Genomic DNA, 12,232 nt, shown 5'->3' on the forward strand with positions numbered 1-12,232 from the left:
ATCCACCCATCCTCCATCCACCCATCCATCCACCCATCCTCCATCCACCCATCCATCCATCCATCCATCCATCCATCCATCCATCCATCCATCCATCCATTTTCAACTGCTTATCCGGGGCCAGGTTGCAGTGGGACGCCCAGACTTCCCTCTCTGGTGGACACTGAACTACAAATAGTTGGAAATGGTTTCAAAAGTCTTTTCAGATTGCATTGCTTCTCTAACACCAGTGTATGTCTTTCCCTCTTGACGCCGTGTTAACACACACCTGAACGCTCCAAACCGTCAGCAGCAGTTCACCTAATTTAATCACATGGAAGCAGTAAGAGGGGCTTTTTTCCCTTTTGGTTTCATTTTTGCTAAATAAACAATGGCACACTGAAAAAAGTTTTATGTTGTTATTCATTTGGAGTAGTATTTTCCTAATACTAAGACCCACTACAAACAGAAGCAAATTAAAACCAATAATTGCATAAATAAATAGAATCAAAAAAGGAGGTACTAACCTTTGAGCATGACTAGTAGTCTACCCTTATGTTGAGAACAGCACATGTGATCAAATATCACAACGTGAGCATCGTATTCATTTATGGTTTGTCTTTTAAAGGAGGTCACGGAATGCCCACAGGCTACAGGATGTAACACATAAAATACCTACTCTGTTTGCACGCTACAGCACATGTTAACAAAATTAAAGATTCTTGTAAAAGTTGTGGCGTAACCATTAAATAATAAAAAAAACAAATGAGAAAAAACCTATTAAAACCTGATACCTGATATAATTTGTGTAATACCAGTTTTACACAGTTGGTCATTGTAAAACTGTACAAGGTATAGGCCTACAGTATCTGACTAGATAACATTCCTTTGTTTAGTAGGTGTCTATGTGTTGTAGAGCATGTTAAATGGTCTATTAGAAAGAAGCATGAAGCCAGTTACTATGGTACACTGGTTACACTGGAAAAAAACTTCACCTTGGTGTACAAGCAGAACATTTTATGAGCTCCATGTGAACTGAGACAGATGCAATTTATGGCTTAAAGTGCAAAAAGCCACTGATAAATGAGGAAATTGTCGATGCACCAGGTGTGTCACATTGGTGCCAATTGTAGCAGGGTCAAATCCTGAATCATTTGACCCTGGAGTGTGAAACATTCCTGCTCTGGACCAAAAAAAAATCAGAGTTAAGTCCATAAAGTGTGTGGCCATGACATATTTTGTTGAAATGAGTAAATGTTTGTCACTGTTACACAACACAGTGTTGTTGAGTCTTTGACACTGAAGCATAATCTGCTACTCGTTTCTTTGTTACCTGTGTATATAGGCCAGACTTCTACTGTAAAATCTCTTTTGGGTGTCTGGTAGCAGCTGAATAACAGAGCACACAATGGGTGTTAAACGTGAGATCCATGCAGGCTTATATAACCCCTTGTGAAAGGTGCAGTAGATGCAGATAGCTTCACAGTTTCCCTCCTCACTAGGACAGTTCATGGGAGGATCACTTCCTTGTGTGGCTGCATAGAAAAGGTACAAAAGGATAAAAAAAAATTATCCCTGATACAAGAGCAGCTCCTGCACATATGTTGCTTATTAGTCCAATTACGTCAATCATTTCATACATTCATGTATTTTTTTTATTAGAATTCCTTGTTTGTAGCTTTCTTGACTGAACACAGACGGCGCTTAGCAACAGGTTGTCGAGGTGTACTTTGGATTTGTTGTGCAACCCAGGCACAGTAAACGTGTACAGCCTGCACCTAGTATGTAATAGGGGGAGGTTTATCACTCATATGTTGTTTACCTGATAGGCTCCAGCCCCCCTGTGACCCTGCACTGCAGGACAAAGCGGGTTCGGATGATGGATGGATGTTCACCTAACCTGTGATCGGTTTAATCCACAAAGCTAAAAACTACTCTGGAAATATATAACACAGAAAACTATTTCCACTGTAGTAAAAACAAAGATTTTTATACAATACAAATCTGTCACTTTAACAAAATGTTGACATAAAATGCAATGTGATGGTTTCATTTCTCATCACAGAATACAGCTCAACTTTTCCAATGTAAACATCATGAGTGTTTGGTTTACTTGCAGAAAATTGTTTTTCTTAGTGTGTTTTTTTAAGATGTACAGTATATTATGGAAACAAACTTACAAAACATTTCAGCGCACTAATGTAAATGTGCTCATTGGGTTGGCCAATATATGCTTCAACAGTTTGGTTGATTCTAGTTTACGTGTGAACACACCTGAAAGAAAACCAACAAACTGTAATCGTAAAATAAATAAAAGTTGCTACATTTGACATTTTATTCATTCACCAAACATCTGGACACACATCATGTGTTTCAACACACCTGACATTATTATTTTACAGCTATATATAAAAGATTGCACTCAATCTAGGCTCAGCTGTTATCAGTGTGCCAGTGCTTGCACTATGACCTCACCTGATAATATATATTACACTTTTTTTCTTCCTCCGAAAGAACAGCAAACAATGAGGACAAACAGAGTTCATGAACTTTGAACTTAAAAAAAATAAACATTGCATTCTTTTCTTATGTACAAATGAAACAGTGATAATACTGAAATATATTAATTTGTAGAAAATATTCAGTCATATGTGACAGTAGTTATTGGATTTGGTCTTTTGCTTTGTTCAGCCACGATGCAATCAGATGTGTTTTTATCTAATCTTTAAGGCTGACTGTCCATATTGTAATTTTAAAGGTGACCAGGCTGCATCTGTGTATTTCGGGAGCATGATGGGCTGCAACAAAGTGTTGTCATAGTGATGGCCCACAAATGCACAATGAGTGCAACATTTTTTTTTTTGCAGCCAATATGAGGCATTTGGGCACAGGGCTAGCACTCATACACCATGAATATATGAAAGTTTTGCTTTAGCTTTAACAATTGAACATGTTGTAGAACATGAATTTAGTTAAAATGGTATATTTTGTTGAACGATGAGTGGACAAAGCACACATGCAATTCACAGTGAATGTCTTTAAATGTTACCCTGCCCCATTCGGACTTACTGTCATATATTTTACAGCTGCGGATAAATACATAACATACACTGTACAGCAAAGCGTAATGTGTACTGTAATCACATGCAGGAATGAAATGTCCATAGAGGGGCAGAAGTGGTTTTAAATGTGACTTTCAGTCTGTCTCTGCATCATCACCAACACAGTAACCACTTGTCTGGCTGCGTTCAGTCCCATCTGCAGCAACTAGGGACCTTATTCTGGAATTTGAACTATCCACTTTCCCAGAACAATTTGGTTGGATTTCCCATCTCCTCCTCTGCCTTCATCTTCCTCGCCTTCCTCGTTTTCCTCCTCCATTTGAGAAGCAGTCCAATTCCAAGGAGAGTTTGTCCTTCTGTATTCACAGCTGTCTGTGGATGAATGTCCACAAAGTATTGCAGGCATCCAGTTTTGTTTGTAGCCTGATTCAAACGCACCATTGTTAGATTGTGTCCCTGAACATCCCTGGTGAAAATAAGGTTGAGACGGGTGGTAATGGGAGTTGCAGTACTGATGTGTTGGAGTGTCACAGTCGTCACAGCCGGAGTCTGAGCTGTCAAACCTCTGCAAGGGTGCTAACGACGGCTCGTCAAAGGAGTCCAAAATGTCTGATAACAGGGGTTTCCTGTCTGGGGTCAGTGGTGAAGCTGTTTCACCGCTGCCGCTATGAAACTGAACAGAGAGTAACGGCAACACGAGTTGTCCTTTGTTGTCCCGTACTGTGTTAAGCAGCAGCGGCCTGGCTGAACTACTCTCACAGGGATCAACATCAGGTAGTGTCGGTGCCTCCGAAAATGTCAGCTGTGGCCTCACCCAACCTGTATCCCAGCTTTCTCCACTGGCTGCCCCTGGTTGACTAGTTTCTCTGTGTTCAGTGGTAGCCTGCTGAAAGTCTTCCTGCTCTTCAGCAGGGATGTGGTTAGCCACCGCAACATAGATCTCAGAGGACTGGGCGCTCGTGTCCTCTACTTGCGGGGTTGTAGTGTGAGCACCTGAGCCCACGCAGGAGCCAGAGCTGTCTTGCCAGGCATGGCAGGGGATGTCCTGCGGGGAATAACCTCCCGACCCAGTGGAGGACACATTTGCCATTGCCTGAATTTTGGCATAGGTTATTTGGTCAGTTTGAGAACCTTGTGCTATTTTGGAAATGATGAGATTCTTGTCTGGAAACAGTGGTACTTTATGGGTCCCAGAGTGGATTTTCTGTGTGGAGGAAATAAAGACATGTCAATCAACTAGACTGTTTTTTTTTTTCTTCATTCGAAGGCATCCACAATTATTATAATTACAGTCATTTTACTGCCTCATGTTAAAGAAACAAGCATAATAAAGATGAACTAATGAGCCAGTGAGCTTGTTTTTTTTTCCTGTAAGGCAACATTTCCTTGTTGCATCACAGACACACCTAAGGGCAGTGAAGAAAGGAATAATAATCTTACCAATGCTTGTGGTATGTCTTTTGACTTTCCACCCTTCACATATCTGCATGCACAAACAACTGACATTATGACGACAACTCCCAGAACAGTGGCACTCACGAAAAGCACCTGCCAAAGCATCCGGGAATTGTCTGAAGGAGGAGAGAGCTGGCGTCACAAACACGTTCAGGAAGTAACAACACATCTGTTAAAATCAGATACCCTCAAGCAGTGAAAAACGGTGAACATAAAAAAATTCCCATAATGACACGCACATGCTTAGGCATGTTCTTAGAGTAGCACAGTGTCTGTTGGATAACACAGATTCCTGAAAGCCTCAGTACGTGTAAGTACTTCAGTACTTTCCAGGGCCTTATATCAACAGAGACCTATAGAAGTGGATTTCCCCATTCAGGATACACTTGTGTACCCACATAGTAGGCAAATGCAGAGAGTGCGTAACCTAAAGTGAGAAGAATGCAATGGTTGCAAGAGAACTGTGAAATCTAATATCCCGTCTCATCAGTTTGACAGTTATAAGGGAGGCAGAAGTCACAGCCAAGCGTATTTATGAGAACTGTTCTTTAAGAAGCATGGGTTAACAGTGTGGTCAACAAAAGTCAATGGCCTTAACTTATACTTCACTTTACTGTGAGAGTAAGGCCGGGTGGTGAAAGAGAGAAAAGAAGCGCTGATTTACAACAAACTGTCTTCATTTATTACCAAACACGACACTGTTTACAAATGGCTGCAATCACTCAAGGAGCTGAGCACATGTTGATTACAGTAAAAAGTAGGAAATGCCGCATTTTCAAGTAACTTAATTCTTGGATTTTCTCAACAGCAGGCGTGTCCTTGAAAGCTTCCTAGGAAGTTTTTCGAGCCCTACACTGCCCCCCCCCCATTTTTGTAAATATTATTAACTATATTACTATACTACTATTAACTATATTGCTGCTTTCATACATGTTTTTAAAGTTGGTGATGTTATCCATTTAAATGTTGTATTAAACACTCCATACAGAAAAAAAGGCGTGTGCTCACCCTGCATTACACAGAACGAAGCCTTCTCACTCGCTGAGCGACCCCAGTCAGTAGACGGCCTGTAGACCACAAAGCCACAGTACTGTATTTGGTTGCTCTTTAGGTTGATGACGAACTGCTCACTTTCGCTCTCTATGGTCTGGAGGTGGATAACATTACATGTTCAGTCCATTGCAGGTTGCTTTTCCAAACAAACAGTATATAAATACAATACTATCGGTTAAATTATGGAATGTATGTATGTACACAAAAATATCCTATTTTTCATGAGCTGAACTCAAAGATCTAAAAGGTTTCTGTGTACACAAAATGCCTATTTCTCTCAAACACTGGTCACAATCTGTCTAAATCTGTGTTAGTGAGCTGAGAGAATCCATCCACCTCACGGGTGTGGCATATCAAGATGCTGATTAGACAGCATGAATTATCACAGGTACACCTGAGGCTGGCCACATCTCCTTCACCCAGAGTTGATCAGGTTGTTGATTGTGGCCTTTGGAATGTTGGTCCACAGGTAGCGGATGAATGACACAGATACGGGCCTCAGGATCTCCTCACGGTATCTCTGTGCATTCAAAATGGCATCAATAAAATGCACTTGTGTTCGCTGTCCGTAACACACGCCTGCCCAGACCATAACCTACACCACAATGTCGACAACAGCAAGCCGCTCACCCTCATGACACCATATACGCTGTCTGCCATCTGCCCTGTACAGTGAAAACCGGGATTCATCCTTAAAGAGAACACCTCTTCAAAGTGAATGTGAGCATTTGCCCACTGAAGTAAGGAGTGGGGGTTACGACTCCTAACTGCAGTCAGGTCGAGACCTCGATGAGGGGCCATGCAGCAGTATGCAGATGTTTGTGCAGTTTGTGCAGAAATTCTTCGGTTATGTAAACCTACGGATACATAACCTGGATGTGAAGGTCCTGAGCTGGTTGTGAGGCCAGTTGGATGTACTGCTAAATTCTTTGAAATGCCTTTGATGACAGCGAAATGAGAAATAGAGAAATCAGCATGCCAATTACACACTCCCTCAAAGCTTGCGACACGAACTTGCTCTGTGATGAAACTGCACATTTTAGAGTGGCCTTTTATTGTGGCCAGCCGGCACACCTGTACAATAATCATGCTGTCTAATCAGCATGTTGACATGCCACACCTGTGAGGTGGCACTAAAAGCAGATTTTTGAGAGAAATATACGTTTTGTGTAGAAAAACATTTTATGAGTTTAACTCATGAAAAATGGGAGCGTTTATATTTTTGTTCTGTGTATGTTTATGTGGTGGTCGTATTGAAAATATAGGCCTGTTCCTGTATTAAAAAAGGTTAAACTAATATGCAGCGTTACTGTGTTGATCCCTACGATGAGGTACAGCTTCAGTGAAGTGATTTAAATGCTGACTCACCAGAGCAGCCCACTCTGGGCTGGTGATTTGTAGGGTATAAAGAGGTATAGTTCTGCTGATCCCATTTTTGCTCTGTGCTATGATGTCTGAGATGGGCACTCCGTTTGGCCCTGTGGGGAGGGCGATGTTGACATACAGGGTTGATGCTGTTGTGTGCGTAGACAAGATGGGCGGGCCAAGAGTAGCTAGACAAAAAAAAAAAAAAAGTGAATCATTAGATGTGGAAACAGGCTTGGAGCAAAGAAAAATGCATGAATCAGTGAGGAGATTCTTACTTTCTGCCAAAGGTCTAAATCTGTTGGTGTGGCCTACATAGGAGCCATTAACCAACACCTTAGCAGTGTAGTAAACGTCATAGAGCGATGGCGTTTCTTCAGTCAGATTACAGAACAGGTTGGGAATGTTTTGACACTCCTTCTTAATCTGGAATGTTTGATTTTGATCACTGTAATAAAAGCACATAACAATACATTTATGCAGATTTATTGGTGTAGGTAGGAAGTTTACAAAACCAGTATGGTCTGTGGTTTAACCTGCAGTAAGTTATTAACCCACACAGAGATCATCCTGACCACCCACCATTATTCTCAACACACATAAGGAAACAAATGACAGCAATTACTTTAACAGGCTGATATAGAGTGTAGTTACGCCTGCCTTTCTTTGCAGCTGATTTGATGCTAGAAGTGACTCCAGCAATTCAGATGGCAGTGACTAGGAGAAAAGTCAATAGGATAGTAGTAGCACTTGACATTTGTCTGGTATACTGCGTCATGAGTAATTAGATGAGATGACATTTCCACTTAGTTCAGGCTGTTTTGTAGAGACTGTGTAAATAGAAGGAAATACAATGAGGGCACATTGATCTACAGACTAAATGGAGATGTAACAGTGCAACAGTGTAGTACTGTACTGTACATACTAATCACTGGCAAGCAGCCCTATAGGTAGTGATGCTTCTAAGCCACTGGCAGCTGAGGTGAATCTAAGCAAGGTAAGTAAGCATGCAGGGAGAAGAGAGAGGCAGAAAGAGACAGTAGGAAAAAGTCGAAAAGAAAAGCAACAAGAAAAGGTAAAAGATATTCTATTTTTTTCAGTCCATCTCTCTCTATTGTCCACATGTTACATTGTGTAATAAGTGAAAAAATGGCCGGCCATTACAGCAAAGACTGCATAACACACTGGCCCTACATGTCATTCTGATGACAGAAACCTTTAGAAAACCTGCTCTGATGACCAGTGCTGTGCTCCTAATTAGGCTCAGTTACATAATGCTGATTTTACAGTACCTTGATAGAGACATTGAAGCAAGGGGCCTAAATGTTTAACCTGCAAACACATTTTTCATGACCTGCACATGGAGACTCAATGATAGGGTTTACGGTGTAGTAGTGATTCATCCTGGTCTCACCTCCGGTACTCGACAGTGTAGAGCACCTTTTGCCCAGGAAAAGCAGCCTCCACAGGTTCCCAGTGGAGTACATTGTAGAAGTTTGTGGACACAAAAAATACATTGCGGTCACCAGTCGAAAGACAACCTGTAAGACAAAGGGAAGAGTTTTTGTTCATTTGTTCAACCTGGTTTATTTTGTGTGAAATTCATCAATCGTTTAAAAAAAAAGAATTATTTCTAAGTACAGCAAAGGACTCCGTTTTGTTCTACTTTTTAAAGAGCTCTGATTACATCTTGTTTTCATAAAAAATGTTCAATCAATGTGTAACCATGAAACCATTCGAGCCACAGTATCCTCACAGTGACTCAGATCTGACACTGTAACAATAGAGCATACACACACACACACACACAGGCACACTATATCTGGGACTCCAAAGGCAGACTTGGTTTCTGAAACTTAAAACTGGGCTCTGTTCCTTAGCTTTGCACGTCACATCTGTGATACAAGGAAATCATTGCCATCAGGCAGAGACAAAGGGCAGGGATGCAGGACACCATCTTTTAATGTACGGAAAGTACAGTCTCCTGTGGTTCATGTATATGTGGGCTGCATTTTTGTGACGTACTCAGATCTAGATCAAGTTTACTAAAGTTGTGAACACACACACAATTAGCAATAATATTAAAAACTGTAAACTGTAAAACTGTATCACAATTCCAGCCAGCATTTATATATATATATATATATATATATGGGCCCCACATGGATTAAGAGTGCGCTGCCATTATGGGCCCTAAGTGGTTTGTTGGCAGGTTCCGCAGGTTGCCCATACGAGCTCTGTGTGGGATCTAACATTCAAATAGGGGCCATGTGGGGCCCACATGTAAATGCTGGCTGAGATATAGTCAATATTAATTGAACCAGACTTTTAAATATTTTCTTTTTTTCCATCGATCACATCAATTAAAATAACTATTGTGTTTTTAATTAGAGCAACCAAGCTTTATTGCTTTAGCGGTATTATAAAATTCTCTCAACAGGATTAACAAATAAATAAATAAATAAATAAATAAAACAGCCCATCTAATGTTTGACTGCCTTTTAACACCATCTGTGAAGCAGCTGTACTCACCATTGCAGAATAGGAGAAGGATCATAACGTTGGTATACCACATCTTCATCAGAATCCCAAAATAGTCCTACTCTGTGTATCTGCTAACGGATTCAAAAGCAACATATGATACACAGCGCTAAAACCAAAACACACAATCTCAGAAATCCTTCCTGGCAAAACCAGAATCAGTGTGTAAAGAGCTGTAAAATATTAATGCTGTGTGAGGTATCAAAACATTTTGCTGTGCCGGCTCCTCAAACATCTCTGTACTGGGAGAGGAGTGGCTTTACTCAGGTGTGCAGGTGTACTTTGGCATATGTTGTCACTTTGTTCCTGTTTTTCTGCTTACTACATGCACCGCCCATTTCTCTGTCTCCGTAGAACGGTAACTTCCCTTTTCCTCACACCTTCTTCACCTTGAATCAGGCCCTCTCTCTCTCCCTCTATCTTGTCTTACAGGTTTTTCAGTTTTTTGAGGCTTACTGGAACTGACCATGACTGAAACTTAAAAAAAGAGAAAGTGAAAGAGACAAAGGTAAACGTCTTAATGTGTGTTCACAGACTGGTTCAGAGACTGTGACACCATTGAGTACATACTGGCCTGATGTATGAACAATAACACACAGATAGGTAACAGACAAAGGAACAAAGGGACAGAATAAATGAATAGGCACATTATGTCCCCTGCTGTAACTATATGTGTAATGAGAACATTATAGAATTAAATCATTCTAAGCACTGTCATTAAACAGCAGAGAAGTGTTGTAATGTCTCAGCTGCCTTAGGCCTTTTAATGAGTATCCTAAATATACAGGTACTTAGCTTACCAGAGCATTGCGAGATGTTGGCTGATATTTACTGTACAATTTATTACCACATATCAATATAATAACAGTAGCACTGAAAGATGGTTGGTGTTTCAGGTCATACCTACCAAAGTATCAGGTGAGTCTTGAAGGTGTCTTTAACAGGACAGGTATTAAGCTCACAGCAATCCTCTGCAAAGAAGCACATGTTTGTCTCAGCAGACATGTAATCTTAGATCTGGTGGTGTGTTTCTAAATGGGTTAAGCATACATGTCATAGCTCCTGCACGGGAACGCCTGTAAGTGGAATGTAGCCATTATTCATGTAATATTAGACACACCAATGTAAGTGGGAGCAGTTCTCACAGCCATGGGATGAATTCCTTTTTCAAAAAGACATTTTATGGACTATGCCTTTGATGAAATGACAGTGAAAAGAGCGGGGTTGAGAAAGGAAGGCCGATGTGGAGCAGGCCGGGGTCAATATCCTCAGTTTATGGCATGTCCGCACCTAGATAGCTCAGGTGAGCTATCTAGGTGCCTTATACGTGGCGTTTGGTAGGGTGACGTCATCATTATAGACTACATTATTCAAATTCAAAGAAACAGGCTATGTGTAGATGGCGTGGATTACATTCACAGTGTCCAGTGTGCCTATTATAAAAGAGTTAGAAGATGTATGTTTTGTGTGTGTTTAAAGGAGGACCCAAATGCAGGAAAAAAATAAAACAAAGTGCAACAAAAGGTGAGCTTTTATTGAAAAGCCAACATCACAAAACTCAACACAAAGTCCAAAGCTCAAAAAAATATAAAAGGCAAGGAGCAACATCAAAGTCTAAATTCCAAAGATAGAAATTACTAACCAGACCAAAATAAATCCAAGGAGGACAGGAAGACAAAGGACTCAGGAAGCAGGAGGAAGCAGGAGGACTAAGAGGAAGCAGGAGGACCGGACGACAGGGTTGGCAGAATGGACGGGCTGAGGACAACACAGAGGTGAGGCAGGTAGACAAGCGACCACGGCACAAAGGCACGAAGAACAATGATCAGACGAGGACAAAGGGAGCACAGGACTTAAGAAGAGGAGGAAGACAAGACACAGGTGAAAACAATCAGGGAGGAGCAGGTAATCAGAGAGGTGGGAAACAGGAGGAGGCAAACTAACAGAGGAGACACAAGGTGGACAGGACTTCAAAATAAAACAGGAAGGACAAGACAACACAATGAACACATGAAGGAGGTAAGGAAGAGACACAAACAAGAGAGGGCAGGGCAGGGAGGATAATAATACAAGGAACCAGGATAAATAAAAACAAGAAAACAAGGCACAAAGTCCAACACACAACACAACCCACAACAATTTAAATACTATAAAGCAGCTTAATCTGATAAATAAAAGCTAAAAACTGCAGCAACATAATTTTCAGATTCACCACACACATAATTACATAAGAACTTCCGGCCATATCTCAAACAAGCCAGACTGAAAATAACAATGTTGTGTTAAAAATGTATCTGTAACAGATTAGTGAATAACATGTAAGCACAGCATGGTTTGTTCCACCAATGCAAAGGCAATCTAGTCCCCTTTCAGATTATATGTTCTCATCTCTGTGTACACAATCTGCCTATCATCAGTTGTCACCTGTTGTCAGTGGGGTTATGGTCAGCGACACCTTATTGTAGACAAGAACATCCTGCCAGTGATTTGCTTTGACTGTTAATTTTAATTAGGTTGTTGTTTGACTACTCTCCTGTAACCAGTGTCATTACAATATGCCACCTGGCTGCATCGTGATAAAGGTCTACTATAAACCTTTGCAATAACTTTTAGTGTGTAAAAAAAAAGTGTAAAAAAAAGTACCATCCTCACACATGAGAGTCTAATCATCTGTTCTTTTCTGTTTATCTGGGAACAATTTATTGAGCCATTGCTATTAAAATGAAGACACTGACTGTGGTTTTGTGGATAATGGACAGGTGGTAACAAAAAGTCTC

At 40.8% G+C, this 12,232-nt stretch overlaps 1 protein-coding gene across 1 annotated transcript; it reads right to left on the minus strand.

Annotated features, from left to right (window-relative positions):
* Window positions 1–2,802: 2,802 nt before the first annotated feature.
* On the minus strand, window positions 2,803–9,725 carry ifnlr1 (interferon lambda receptor 1). Its single transcript, XM_028426177.1, has 7 exons — window positions 9,447–9,725; window positions 8,329–8,455; window positions 7,193–7,362; window positions 6,918–7,102; window positions 5,505–5,643; window positions 4,482–4,612; window positions 2,803–4,245 (listed from the first exon to the last, which is right to left on the minus strand). The coding sequence occupies exons 1-7, from the start codon at window positions 9,493–9,495 to the stop codon at window positions 3,256–3,258; spliced, it is 1,791 nt and encodes a 596-aa protein (XP_028281978.1). The 5' UTR covers window positions 9,496–9,725; the 3' UTR covers window positions 2,803–3,255.
* Window positions 9,726–12,232: the final 2,507 nt, after the last annotated feature.

The sequence above is a fragment of the Parambassis ranga genome, chromosome 16 (assembly GCF_900634625.1).
Source record: "Parambassis ranga chromosome 16, fParRan2.1, whole genome shotgun sequence".
NCBI classification, from domain to species: domain Eukaryota; kingdom Metazoa; phylum Chordata; class Actinopteri; family Ambassidae; genus Parambassis; species Parambassis ranga.

Bases quoted from the DNA above. Each gene is read 5' to 3' on its own strand.
- ifnlr1 (XM_028426177.1), bottom strand. From the start codon at position 9,495: ATGAAGATGTGGTATACCAACGTTATGATCCTTCTCCTATTCTGCAAT. The intron at 7,363-8,328 runs GTGAGACCAGGA...CTTTTATTACAG, and splicing joins TACACTGTCGAGTACCGGAG to TGATCAAAATCAAACATTCC. The intron at 4,246-4,481 runs GTAAGATTATTA...TCCTCCACACAG, and splicing joins AAGACATACCACAAGCATTG to AAAATCCACTCTGGGACCCA.